Source organism: Oculina patagonica, chromosome 12 (genome assembly GCF_052425735.1).
Source record: "Oculina patagonica isolate OP01 chromosome 12, crgOcupat, whole genome shotgun sequence".
Lineage (NCBI taxonomy): Eukaryota > Metazoa > Cnidaria > Anthozoa > Scleractinia > Oculinidae > Oculina > Oculina patagonica.
Window position 1 is genome coordinate 13,342,058 of NC_135769.1, and position 12,445 is coordinate 13,354,502.

The 12,445-nt window shown below is 36.7% G+C and overlaps 1 protein-coding gene across 1 annotated transcript; it reads right to left on the bottom strand.

Moving 5' to 3' along the window:
• Positions 1-657: 657 nt before the first annotated feature.
• On the bottom strand, positions 658-9,739 carry LOC144632703 (uncharacterized). Its single transcript, XM_078491412.1, has 7 exons — positions 9,276-9,739; positions 8,081-8,163; positions 6,575-6,832; positions 5,607-5,870; positions 2,578-2,832; positions 1,070-1,333; positions 658-788 (listed from the first exon to the last, which is right to left on the bottom strand). The coding sequence occupies exons 2-7, from the start codon at positions 8,148-8,150 to the stop codon at positions 784-786; spliced, it is 1,116 nt and encodes a 371-aa protein (XP_078347538.1). The 5' UTR covers positions 8,151-8,163; positions 9,276-9,739; the 3' UTR covers positions 658-783.
• Between the last annotated feature and the right edge of the window lie 2,706 nt (positions 9,740-12,445).

Here is a 12,445-nt window from a genome sequence, read left to right on the forward strand (position 1 = left end):
GATTTTTTTAAAATATCACAAATTCACCAAAATTTTATGTAATAAGGTCGATTTTTGCTCGAAGATTACAGGCTACGTACAGGAACGTAACAGACAGTTCACATCTCTCACGCCTTGTGGTCTTTTTGCAGTATTTTTCATCTTCCAAAATGGTATAATAGCTATACAAGAATAATTGCTCTTGGCAGCAGCGCAAGCTACTTTCGACTAACTTTGTTTCAAATAACACAATTCAAGGGTCTGGATCGGGTTTGACCGATAGCTAAGGATTCGTCAAAATTTTAACTGTCAACTGGGAATTAATGAGTTTATTAACCGATGGCTGAGATCTGAGATCTGCATCAATTACTGCAGTAGTTGAAATATGGGCTAAAATTCAACTGATAACTGGAATTCCAGTATCCTTTTGTGACCCTCCAATTCTAGTCTTCTTTTCTGAGGCCAGTTTTTAGTTCTTTATTTGTTGTTAATTAGTTTATTAGTTTTTAAGATATTTTTTATGCTGTACTATTCTCGATGTCTTTGGGCAAAAAAATGGTTGTTGTTGTTGTCGTGAAGTAAGATTTAGAATTCCACGCTTTGCTAAGTGCTAAGGTTGGACTGTAATTTAGTTTAAACCAGTAGCTCTAGAATAAACACAACTAAAGAGTATTTGCAGTGTTTTCATTTTTATTCATCATAAACTTCAACGATGAAAGCAGCGTGTTTAACATATAGAGTAAGTAGGCAAAGGTTTTAAAGTTAAAACCGTCATATTCCATCATCGAGTTACTGGATCAACATTCAAGCTAGGTATGAAACAAAAAGCAGAAAAAAACAGTAAATAATATTAAAACACAGGATGGGGAGTGTTTATTTGATGGGGCCGCTTATTACAAGAGAAATAACATACGGGAATCGTTTAATTTAATATTTAAGTAGGGGCTGAAATCGAATCATTACTAGCCCTTTTGGCCGTTTTATGATTGTTTGAAGCATTACATGCGAAGCGAGAAATCTGTTTAGCAGTTTAACGGTCCTTTTCGATTGCTATTTATTTTTTAAACATACACACATTAACTCAGAGTACCTGACGTGGGAAGCTCAGCTTTGCAGCCACTTGTATCACACATTGCGATGGAGCATTCTCCTGACTTTTCACAATCATTTTTAATTCTGTTGTAGGTAGCTCTGGTGTAGCAGGTTCTAATTATTCCTGTTTCGGAGCCAGTGTGTCGGACGCCCAACACACAAACTGGATCGTTTAGCCGGCAAAGCTTGTTTTCAATGTTGGCTTCACATTCACTTTCAGCATTTTCCCCCTTTGCAAGACACTCTGGGCACATAAATGGTTCTTAAATAAAAATAAATTAAACTGAAATAAGTGATTTTTTAGAGTGTTTATTCCTTGTAACTTTGCTAACTGAGGATGAGTTGCAACACAGGGGTGAAACTTCAAGCTGAGCAACAGTTGATAAGTGATACCTAGATACTATACTAATACCTGGTTAAGTGTCTGCTCACGCTATTTTATAGCTACCTTATTATTACATGAAATGTTCGCGACATGTTAATTTCGCGATTTTGAAGTGCGCGTATTTCGCGTCACTTAGATTTCGCGATTTTGCGAAAATTGTGTATTTTGAATTACTATAATTTCGCGTTTTTGAGTAACACACAATGTACATTTACTTAGCAAAATTATTTGACATGTCCTTGAATAAAATGAGACGACTTTATCAAATAATAAATAACGTCAAATTTAACAAAAACACAACTGCGAGGCTAAATATCAACAGTAACAACAGAGCAGTTCTCACAATGAAGAAGTTCATGCTTGTACGTGAATTATTTTTCCTTGAGTCAATTTACAACAACATCCATTGACATTGAAAATTCCCTCCTTCAGTGGTACTTAACGTTCTTTCTTGATTATTGACATTATGCGAGTCATTTAATTTCGCGTCATGTTATGTTCGCCACACATTGTTCGCGTCACTTTATTTTCGCGATTTTTTTTGAATCGCGAAATGCGCGAAACTAACGTGTCGCGAAAATTTCATGTAATAAGGTACGATGAAATATTTCCTGATCATTTTATTTTTTCAGCATACTTAAAGTAACTCACCCATGGAAAAAAGTATTATTAACCTTCGGACGCACCCCCACTCGATGGAGATTTACTCTATGATTCTGAGACCTTCGGTAGCTGTTCATTCATCCTTAGCGGAAATTTAATTATGCTAATTATGGGTCGATGATTTTTTATATAATTACATCCTGGTATGGCCAAGTTTTTTTCGTACAATCTTACATTCCATCAAGAGCTTGATTTTTTTAATTTCTAATATTTTCTGACTTTCTAAGAAAATTGTGAAATCCAAAATGGCGGATCCAAGATGGCGGGTCTAGCGACGTCATATGACGTCACATTGTACAGTAAATTAAGGGCTTTTTACTCAATGCAAAGTAATTTCGCTGTGCATCAACGGAACGAAAACCTTAGGGGGTGGTATCATCAACCCTTTTTCCCCGTACGGTGGGGGTTTGAATTTGTGTGTACCTCCGAGTTTAAATGAAATGGAAAAATAAACTCACCAAATTCACCCATGCAACCACTTGTGTCGCACATTACCACGGCACATATGCCCCATTCTTCACATGTTTGCTTGCTCTGATAGAATTCTCCTCGGCTAACGCACGTACGAGATGTCTCTTTGTACACGGGATGCAGGCTGACAGACAGTGCGCACACTGGGTCCTCTTTGAAGCAAAGCTTGTTTTTAATGTTGTTGTCACACTCACTGTCTGCGTTTTGACCTTCAGCTATACACTCTGGACACATGAATGGTGCTGTTATAACAAACCATAAGTGTCAGAAAGAAGCTCAACGAAAGCAAAATAAATATGTACATTTGGCCGAAAAAATATGACTAAACGTCAGAGTGTTTAGTCATATTTTTACCAGCTTTTAACCTTAATTTTTAATACCAAAAAAATGTTTTGAAACATTCCCGAAGTAGAAGCAAGCTAAGAAAAAGGGGCGACAATTTGTTAATTTGCAGTTGGGACTATGTGACTCGCTAGACCTCACTGTTCTAATATAGCTCGCTTATTAAACTGATACAGTTTTAATTTTTATCATAGCAAAAAATCTGTTTGGTTCTTAGCACGCCCTATTTGTCACCAAATTGGAGCGCGTACAGCTAAAGCAGGCCCGTAGGGAGTGGGAAGCAATGGGTGCATCCGCACCCCCCCCCCCCCCTTCTCGAGCCTTGGAAGTCTGCTCATTGTGAAAAAAAAATACATCGAAATAAAATAAATAAATAAATACGGTTTATAAAGGGAAATGGTATTCCTGTACTCATGTACTGTTTACATTCAATATGGTCCTTTGGGTTGAAGGTCCACCATTTGTAGATTCGTGTGGTATATTTTTTACCAAATTGTGTGATTCTAGATTAATTTCAACGATACATTATACCAAATGTCCTTCATAGTCTCGGTTAGTCGAACCGTTCGAAGTACATTAATATTCCCAGGCGCTAGAAAAAAACTGTCTCCAAAACGCACGGAATGCCGTCTCACATAACCTATTTATCACAATTTCCTGGGGCAGAATGACCCCATACCCCCTACGTTTTCGTGCCTGCGGCGCTCAGGAGTTCGCGCCGGAGCCGCTCATACGTACCCACCGTGAAAAATCCTGGTTACGGGCCTGTAAAGTGTCCAATAACAAGGTTCGCGTGCTGCTCATGAGCATGCTCTTTATTCGGCATAAGTTTTTGAATGACACATTATAAAGTCAAGAAGTAATGATACAGAGCTTGAAAACCTAATCGAAAGCAAAAGTTCATAAACCTTAAGTCTACATCTCTGGTAATGGCGAGTGGGCTAGGCTTTTTTAGACGGATTTCTAGACAAATAACCACTTCTTTACTCATTGAAAGAGAGAGAAAATAATTGCCATGGCCAAGTGTTTTTCAGTGCAAAAGCGATAGGTTGAGCTCACATCGTTAAAAAGGAAACCACGCTTTAAAATTCAAAACGAAAGTAACGGATTGCAGATGTAATAACGATGTGACAAGTGCAATTACTTTTTACACTTTTTATTCTGACGATAAACAGTCAACCACATAAGGACAATTACTTCCCCCCCTTTGAGAAAGATTTGTAGTATATCTTAGTTTAAACAGGAAATAATAAATTATTGGTAACATGTTCGAACAAATTTCAATTCATTGCAAGTAGCTAGAGGAGGGAAGCTGGAGTAAACAGCTAATTGATATTGGAACATACCACACAGTAACAAAGTTGCCCGGTGTTTCTATGAAAATGCCAGAAAATGCCTGTTACTTTTTGCCCGACACACTTTAGAACGAGATGTACATACGTACACGCTTACACCCTTACACCCTTCCTCAAGGGCCAGGCTGCCTGAATTAACATGGCACCAGGCTACCTAAATTGGTTCAGTTGTAAAGCGTGCCCATGCATGTGCAGTCACGTAAAATTCGCAACAGTGAAATTTAGCGACAATTAATTTTGTGCATTTTAATTAAACGATTTTTTGAAAAATCGCAAATTTCCAAAATTTTATGTAATAAGGCCGATTTTTGCTCGAAGATTGCAGGCTACGTACAATCTCTCACGCCTTGTGGTCTTTTTGCAGTATTTTCATCTTCCAAAATGGTATAATAGCTATACAAGAAAATTTCTCTTGGCAGCAGCGCAAGCTACATTCGACTAACTTTGTTTCAAATAACACAATTCAAGGTTCTGGATCGAGTTTGACGGATAGCTGAGGATTGGTAAAAATTTTAACTGTCAACTGGGAAATAATGAGTTTTTTAACCAATGGCTTAGATCTGAGATCTGCATCAATTACTGCAGTAGTGGGCTAAAATTCAACTGGAATTCCAGTATCCTTTTGTGACCCTCCAATTCTGGTCCGCTTTTTTGAGGCCCGTTTTTAGTTGTTTATTTTTTTTAATAAGTTAATTAGTTATTTTTTTATGCTGTACTATTCTCGATGTTTTTGGGGCAAAAAATGGTTGTTGTTGTTGTTGTTATTATCTTAAAGTAAGTTTTAGCATTCCACGCTTTTTTCAAGTGAAAAGGTTGGACTGTAATTTTGTTTAAACCAGTAGCTCTAGAATAACCACAACTAAACAGTATTTGCAGTGTCGTCATTTTTATTCATCATAAACTTGAACGATGAAGGCAGCATGTTTAACATATAGAGTGGATAGGCAAAGGTTCTAAAGTTTTAAAGTTTGCAGGATCGACATTCAAGCTAGATATGATATAAAAAAGCAAAAAAAAAAAAAAATTATACAGTGTGTATATACATATAATATATTTATTTATTTATTTATTTATTTATTTATTTATTATTTTGAGACTTACGGGATGGGGAGTGTTTATTTTATTGGGCGCTCATTACAAGAGAGAAAACATATGGGAATTGTTTAATTTACTATAAGTAGGGTCTGAAATCGAATTATTACTAGCCTTTTCGGCCGATTTTTGAGTGTGTGAAGCATAGCACGCGAATCTGTTTATTGGTTTAACTGTCCTTCGGATTGCTTTGATTTTTTACACATGCATACATTAACTCAGAGTACCTGACGTGGGAAGGTCAGCTTTGCAACCACTTGTATTGCACATTGCCATGGAGCATTCTCTTGACTTTTCACAATCATTTTTAATTCTGTTGTAGGCAGTTCTGGTGGAGCAGGTTCTAATTATTCCTGTTTCGGAGCCAGTGTGTTGGACGCCAGACACACACACTGGATCGTTTAGCCGGCAAAGCTTGTTTTCAATGTTGGCTTCACATTCCCTTTCAGCATTTTCACCCTTTGCAAGACACTCTGGGCACATAAATGGTTCTTAAAAAAAAAATTAAAAAAAATGGAATAAGTGATTTTTTAGAGTGTTTATTCCTTGTAACTTTGCTAACTGAGGATGAGTTGCAACACAGGGGTGAAACTTCAAGCTGAGCAACAGTTGATAGGGTATTCCGAGATACTAAACTAATACCCGGTTAAGTGTCTACTCACGCTATTTTATAGCTACGATAAAATATTCCCTGATCATTTTATTTTTTCAGCATACTTAAAGTAGCTCACCCATGGAAAAAGTATTATTAACCTTCGGACGCACCCCCACTCGATGGGGATTTACTCTATGACCTTCGGTATCTGTTCATTCATCCCTAGCGGAAGTTTAATTATGTTAATTATGGGTCGATGATTTTTTATATAATTATTCTATGCTGGTATGGCCAAGTTTTTTTCGTACAATCTTACATTCCATCAAGAGCTTGATTTTTTCAATTTCTAATATTTTCTGGCTTTCTAAGAAAATTGTGAAATCCAAAATGGCGGCTTCAAGATGGCGGGTCTAGCGACGTCATATGACATCACATTGTACAGTAAATTAAGGGCTTTTTACTCAATGCAAAGTAATTTCGCTGTGCATCAATGGAACAAAAACTTTAGGGGGTGGTATCATCAACCCTTTTTCCCCGTACGGTGGGGATTTGAATTTGTGTGTACCTCCGAGGATAAATGAAATGGAAAAATAAACTCACCAAATTCAGCCATGCAACCACTTGTGTCGCACATTGCCACGGCACATATGCCGTATTGTTCACACTTTTGTTTGCTCTGATAGAATTCTCCTCGGCTAATGCACGTACGAGATGTCTCTTTGTACATGGAATATCGCGTGCTGACAGACAGTCCGCACACTGGGTCCTCTTTGAAGCAAGGCTTGTTTTCAATGTTGGCGTCACACTCACTGTCTGCGTTTTGGCCTTTAGCTTCACACTCTGGACACATAAATGGTGCTGTTATAAGAAACAAAATGTGTCAGAAAGAAACTTTACCACACCAAAATAAATACTATGTTTTCAAACATTCCCGAAGAGGAAGCAATCTAAGAAAAAAAAAAGGGGCGACAATTGGATAATTTCCTGTTGGGACTGTCCCTTTGTGACTCGCTAGACCTCACTGTTCTGATGTAGCTCACTTATTACACTGATACAAAATCCCAGTTTTAACTTTTAAAATTATAACTATGACAAAATTCTCAAATTTAATTGGTTCTAAGCTTGCCCTACTTTTCACTAAATTGAAGAGCGTGTAGTGTCCAATAACAAGTTCGTGTGCTGCTCATGGGCGTGCTCTTTATTTGGTTCCTTATTAGCACTGAATACTCCTTGATATTCCTAAAACTTTCAGTTTTAAAAATAGCTTTTTGTCATAGTGATAACAAATTGTCAACATACTTCACTTAATTTGGCTAATTTTGTTCCCAAGAATTTTGTTATACTCATTATTAATTGGTACAGTGGAACCCCGATATAACGATATGCCAAGGGAGCAGTAAAACTATATCGTTATATCGGGGTATCGTTATATCGAAACTCCCGATATAACGATATGGCCGTAAAATAACCGAAAATATCGTTATATCGGGGTCAAGCTAACATGTACTTCGATGTACTTCTTTACTGGATAATGAGGCTTAAAACACAGTATCATAATTGTATATCATCATACAAAGCTGTTGTCAAAAACGTTAGAGATTACTCGATAACAGTAAAGTTATTGTATTAAATTCAGGGTTTTGCTTAAATTTTGACTGTGTTCTGTTAATATCGTTATACCGGGGAAGATTTTACGTTCGGTTCGCTAAATTCTCATCGTTATATCGGGAATATCGTTATATCGAAGATCGTTATATCGGGGTTCTGTCTCATACATTTTACTGTAACTTTTGCCGGGACATAGAATATTCATCGTTATATCGGGAATATCGTTATATCGAAGATCGTTATATCGGGGTTCCACTGTAATAGGACTTCGTGTCGTCCATTTCCTGCTACGCGGTTGTCCGATTTTTTTAACCATTTGTATGATTACGGAACGAATTGGACTTCACTCAGTCCTTTAAGCATTATATAGATCAGAAAGATACCAGGCGCGATTAAAATTCATTAACCAAAGAAAAATCACTGCAAACTAGGAGCTAACGAGGATTTTACAATTTTATTCCATCTCCTTAGCTTCGGCTACAAAACAGGATTTTTTACCTTCTTCACTGTGTACAAAGCCAAAAGTAATGCAAGCAGCAAACACAAAAATCCCCAAATACATCCTCATCTTGTGTCAGTTCCTGGCATTAAGTAAATCAAAATATGGGGTTAAAAAGAGTGTGACGTCATAAATAGCAGACAAATGTCCATATGGCTCGTAATGATAAATTTTTTTAAAAAAATATCTGAATTTAAAACAGTTGAAAGAAATGTTGCTCTGTCACGATTTGCTATGTTCATTTCAGGTTTATAGCGTTAATGATTGTTTTTACCACAAATGAATCAAGAATCATCAGGTTTTTTATTTCAAACTCAGAATGCTTCTTTCGATATTTATTGGTATGGTCAGTACGACTCCACATTTTCAAATTTTGATTTCTGTCAGGAGGCTTTGACCGGGCTTGACGGAAAATGTCACCAAAAAAAAAAAGAAAATGAGCTTTTTAAAACTTCAAACGAACTGTATAATTGATCTTGAGCTAAACTCGTTTTGTTTAGCTCACCGATCTTTGCTGTCCTTATACTGACATTAATGAGCCAATGGAAAATGTTAGGCCACGTCACATTTGTCCACATTCAAACATCCACGTATTGCGTCGAGTCGTAAGTGAAGGAACAGAAGCATTTCTACAATGAAAGTTTCTACTTCATTGCCCTTTTTAAGACTTTTTTACAGCTTATAATTTCTTCTTGCGATCGTCGAGCAATTTACGAGATAAATACCTGCACGGACAAAACGGCAAATCGATTGCAGTTAATGCATGCGAACTCAAAGCGATAAAAATAAAAACAGCAAATTTTCTATGCACGCTTGTTTGGAGCTGTCTAACCCACGGCAAGAAATCATCAAACGAAAGAAAATTACGTTAGAAACCTTTGAAACTTCTGAAATCTTTACCCCTCATTCTAAAAAAAACTTAAAGTTGTCTGTTCTTCGGGATTTTTCGAGGTTAAAAATTGGTTTTAAATCGACGTTTTTCGCTTTTCGCTGCAGATAATTTTTTTCTGCTTGGTTTTCTGTGGAAAGTTAAGTATATTACGAGCACCATGTTGAATTTCACGGACGAACCGTGTCTCTTGCAATCGTTTTGCATCCGGTATACAGAATCGCGGACCTTGTTCGCCTTCTTGTTTATGTTATACTTGCTAGTTCTAAACACGGTAGTTACAAAGTTAAGTTAACAGGACTTACCTCACTAGAGTACAATTTCTTTCAGTTTTTCAATTTGAGTCGCTCTTTCCGCAAAGCCAAACCCTTTAAGTCAGGTTTCTGTGGAGAACTCGATGTGATCTTTGCGTGCTTTTCCTTAATAAGAGATCCTAATTAGTGCAACGACATACATTGAAATGGACAGCTTAAAATTGGGATATGGGTTGTTAAAACTCATGTTACATCTTCCCAGACATGTTGGCGCCAGTGTTGCACGAAAACAGCGCATGCATTTTTGAGCTAAGATACTACTTTTGGACTGAATTGACGATAAGTTTTCATTAGAAAATAACTTTTTGACGAGCACGGGCGATAACTGGTTCTAGCAGCAATTATTTTTAGGGAATTTGTTAACAAACCACCGTTGTCAAATAAACACATTTTCCAGCTAGGAATTTTAAAATGCTATTTGCTTAAAAGTAAGGTACCCAATTAATATGTTGTAATAATAAATATGAATTACTATTCCCGTGAAAACCCGGGAATCAATACACGTGTACGGGTTCACAGCTGAAAACTGAGCAAAGTGCTGCGCTGTAAAAACGTTTGGTATAAAAGTCTACACTTGCTGACGCAGTAGAGCTCGGAAATTCCGCTTGATCAAAACGTGATGGTTAAAACCACGTGGTCAATAAGGTAAAACGATGTTTCTATGTCATTTTGACACCGGCAACCGCCAATATATTTATTCTACTTGATAACGATGTTAAGATAACATCAAAACGATTATTGACATTTCCAAATGTATCACGAAATTTTCGCTTATTTTCTCTAATATAAATATCAAAATGGCGCTCATATGGCGCCCATTGTTTGTTTAGTTTTTGTTAATATTTGTTACAACCAGTGATATCAAATGTTCTGTGAAATAACTTTCTTCGTGTGAAATTTTCATAATTTTTTTGGAGAATTAGCGAAAGTTATTTATTAGAAAAGAACATTTTATGCACATGGTCGATAACTGGTCCTTTTGCAGCGATTAGATTTTTAGCGAATTTTTGACAAACTGGCGTTGCCAAATGAACACATTTTCCAGCTAGGAATTTTAAAATGCTTTTTAAGGTGGCTCGATCGGATTTTTGAGTGACGATACCTTTCAACTTTGAGCAACTTGTACGCCACCGTAAACAATCCGACTAAAAATCGATCAGTATAGCTGTACTAAAGAAAGATGAAAGTTTCGAATGAGATAAGTTTCATCGAAATCGGAGTAACCATAGCAACATAATGACGTCACCACCCATTTTACACGAGACCGATTTTCTTGTAATAGAGGGATAATTTTGAAAAAAGGCTTCTAGATCTTGGACTTGACATAGTTTTCTCAAGGTCTGCGAAATTTGAAGAATTTCTATGAGAGCATTTTCGAGAAAATTTTGGATGAAGTTTTCAGGTGCCAAAACACAACAAAAACAAAGCAGTCTTAAAACATTATTGAGAAAACGTTCACAAGGCCCGATCAAGTAACATTTTGGCCTTAAGTGAATCTTGTACTATCCAATTACCTTGGGAGAAAATCTCAGAGAAATCGTTTCATTTGATTTCTTGAAGCATCGGCTTGAATATGAACTGGTATGAAGTGTTATTTCGCTCTTTTATCGAAAAAGGGCCTTCGCTTACTAAAATGATCGCAAAATAAAAAGCGCTCGATAGAATTTTTTTAAACTTGAGACAGATAATGAGGCAGCGATCCGATGTAGGGTGAAAAACAGCACAATGTTTACCTGAATTAAGGCTTTATATTAACTGCCTTCAAATGTTTCAATTATTTTGAAAATCAGACATTTCATTACAAACTTATTCTTCTTTTTGACTGCCAAGTTTAAAAAATCCGATCGAGCCACCTTAAGGAACCCAATTAATGTGTTCCCTTTTGTGTTCTAAGATGTCCTAAGTTTGTAGCAATAAAATATGGAATACACAGCAGAAAATTGACTAAAGTGTTGCGCTGTAAAAACTCTTGTTATAAAAGTTTATATTTGCTGACGCAGTAGAACTCTGAAATTCCGCTTGATCAAAACGTGATGGTTAAAACCACGTGGTCAATAAGGTAAACAATTAAGGCAAATAAGGCAACTTTTTTAAGGCGACACGTTCTCTAAAAATGTCAAAATGGTGCTCATATGTCGCCCATTGTTTACTCGGTTTTCGTTATCTGTAACAATCACTAATATCTAATGTTCTTGTTAAATACCTCTTTAAGCGTGAACTGTTCATTTAAGATAACTTCTTTTGGACAATTAGCGAGAAGTTGGTAATAAGAAAAGAACATTTTAATGAACATGGGCTATAACTGGTTCTAGCAGCGATTATTTTTGGTGAATGTTTGACAAACCACGGTTGTCAAATGAACACATTTTCCATCTAGGTATTTTAAAATGCAGTTTAATTAAGCCAAAATAAAGCACTAATCGTGATAGGGCGGCAGTAGAGCTCGGAAATACCGCATATCCTATTTCAAAATTAAAGGCTGGCTTGTTTGTTACCTTAAATAAATGGAGAAATTTTGTCTACGATGTCAAATACAACAAACTAACGACCGACCAAAAATAATGGTGTCAACACAAGCAGCCATTGTTGTTGTTCTAAACTTTAACACTAAGTAAATTTGAGGTTTAGTCAACGAAGATTACGAAAAGGGGATGTCCAAACAGATAGCTAGTGTTGCAGTTGATCCTGCGATGATACACATGTAAAATAACAGAACAGTCAAGATGGCTGACAAGTGAAATGTGTTTATTCCTCGTGCTTCGTCACGTGACATACAGCAGCACATAATGACTAGCTAGGGAGGGTAGAGTCTTATTTGACACATTTATATCACATCCTTCCCTTTAAATGAAAGAAATATAACTGTTGTAAATAAAAATAATTACAAAATGAAAAAACAGTAAAGAAAATACGAAAAAGAAAATAATGTCACTGTCCTTGGCTTAAAGTAAAATAAATGAACAACTAAACAGAGTCTTTCCTATCTCAGACCAGTCTATAGATCAAGCCGGTTGGGTTTTACTACTGGTCTGCCACTGCGGGTGACATATGGACCTGCACTGTTCTCCTTTGTTGGTTCTGGATGCGGCTCAGGGGATGTAATATCTGGCGGTGCAGGTGCAATTGTGGTTTGGTCTGGTTCCTCTCTGGGTAGCTCCTTA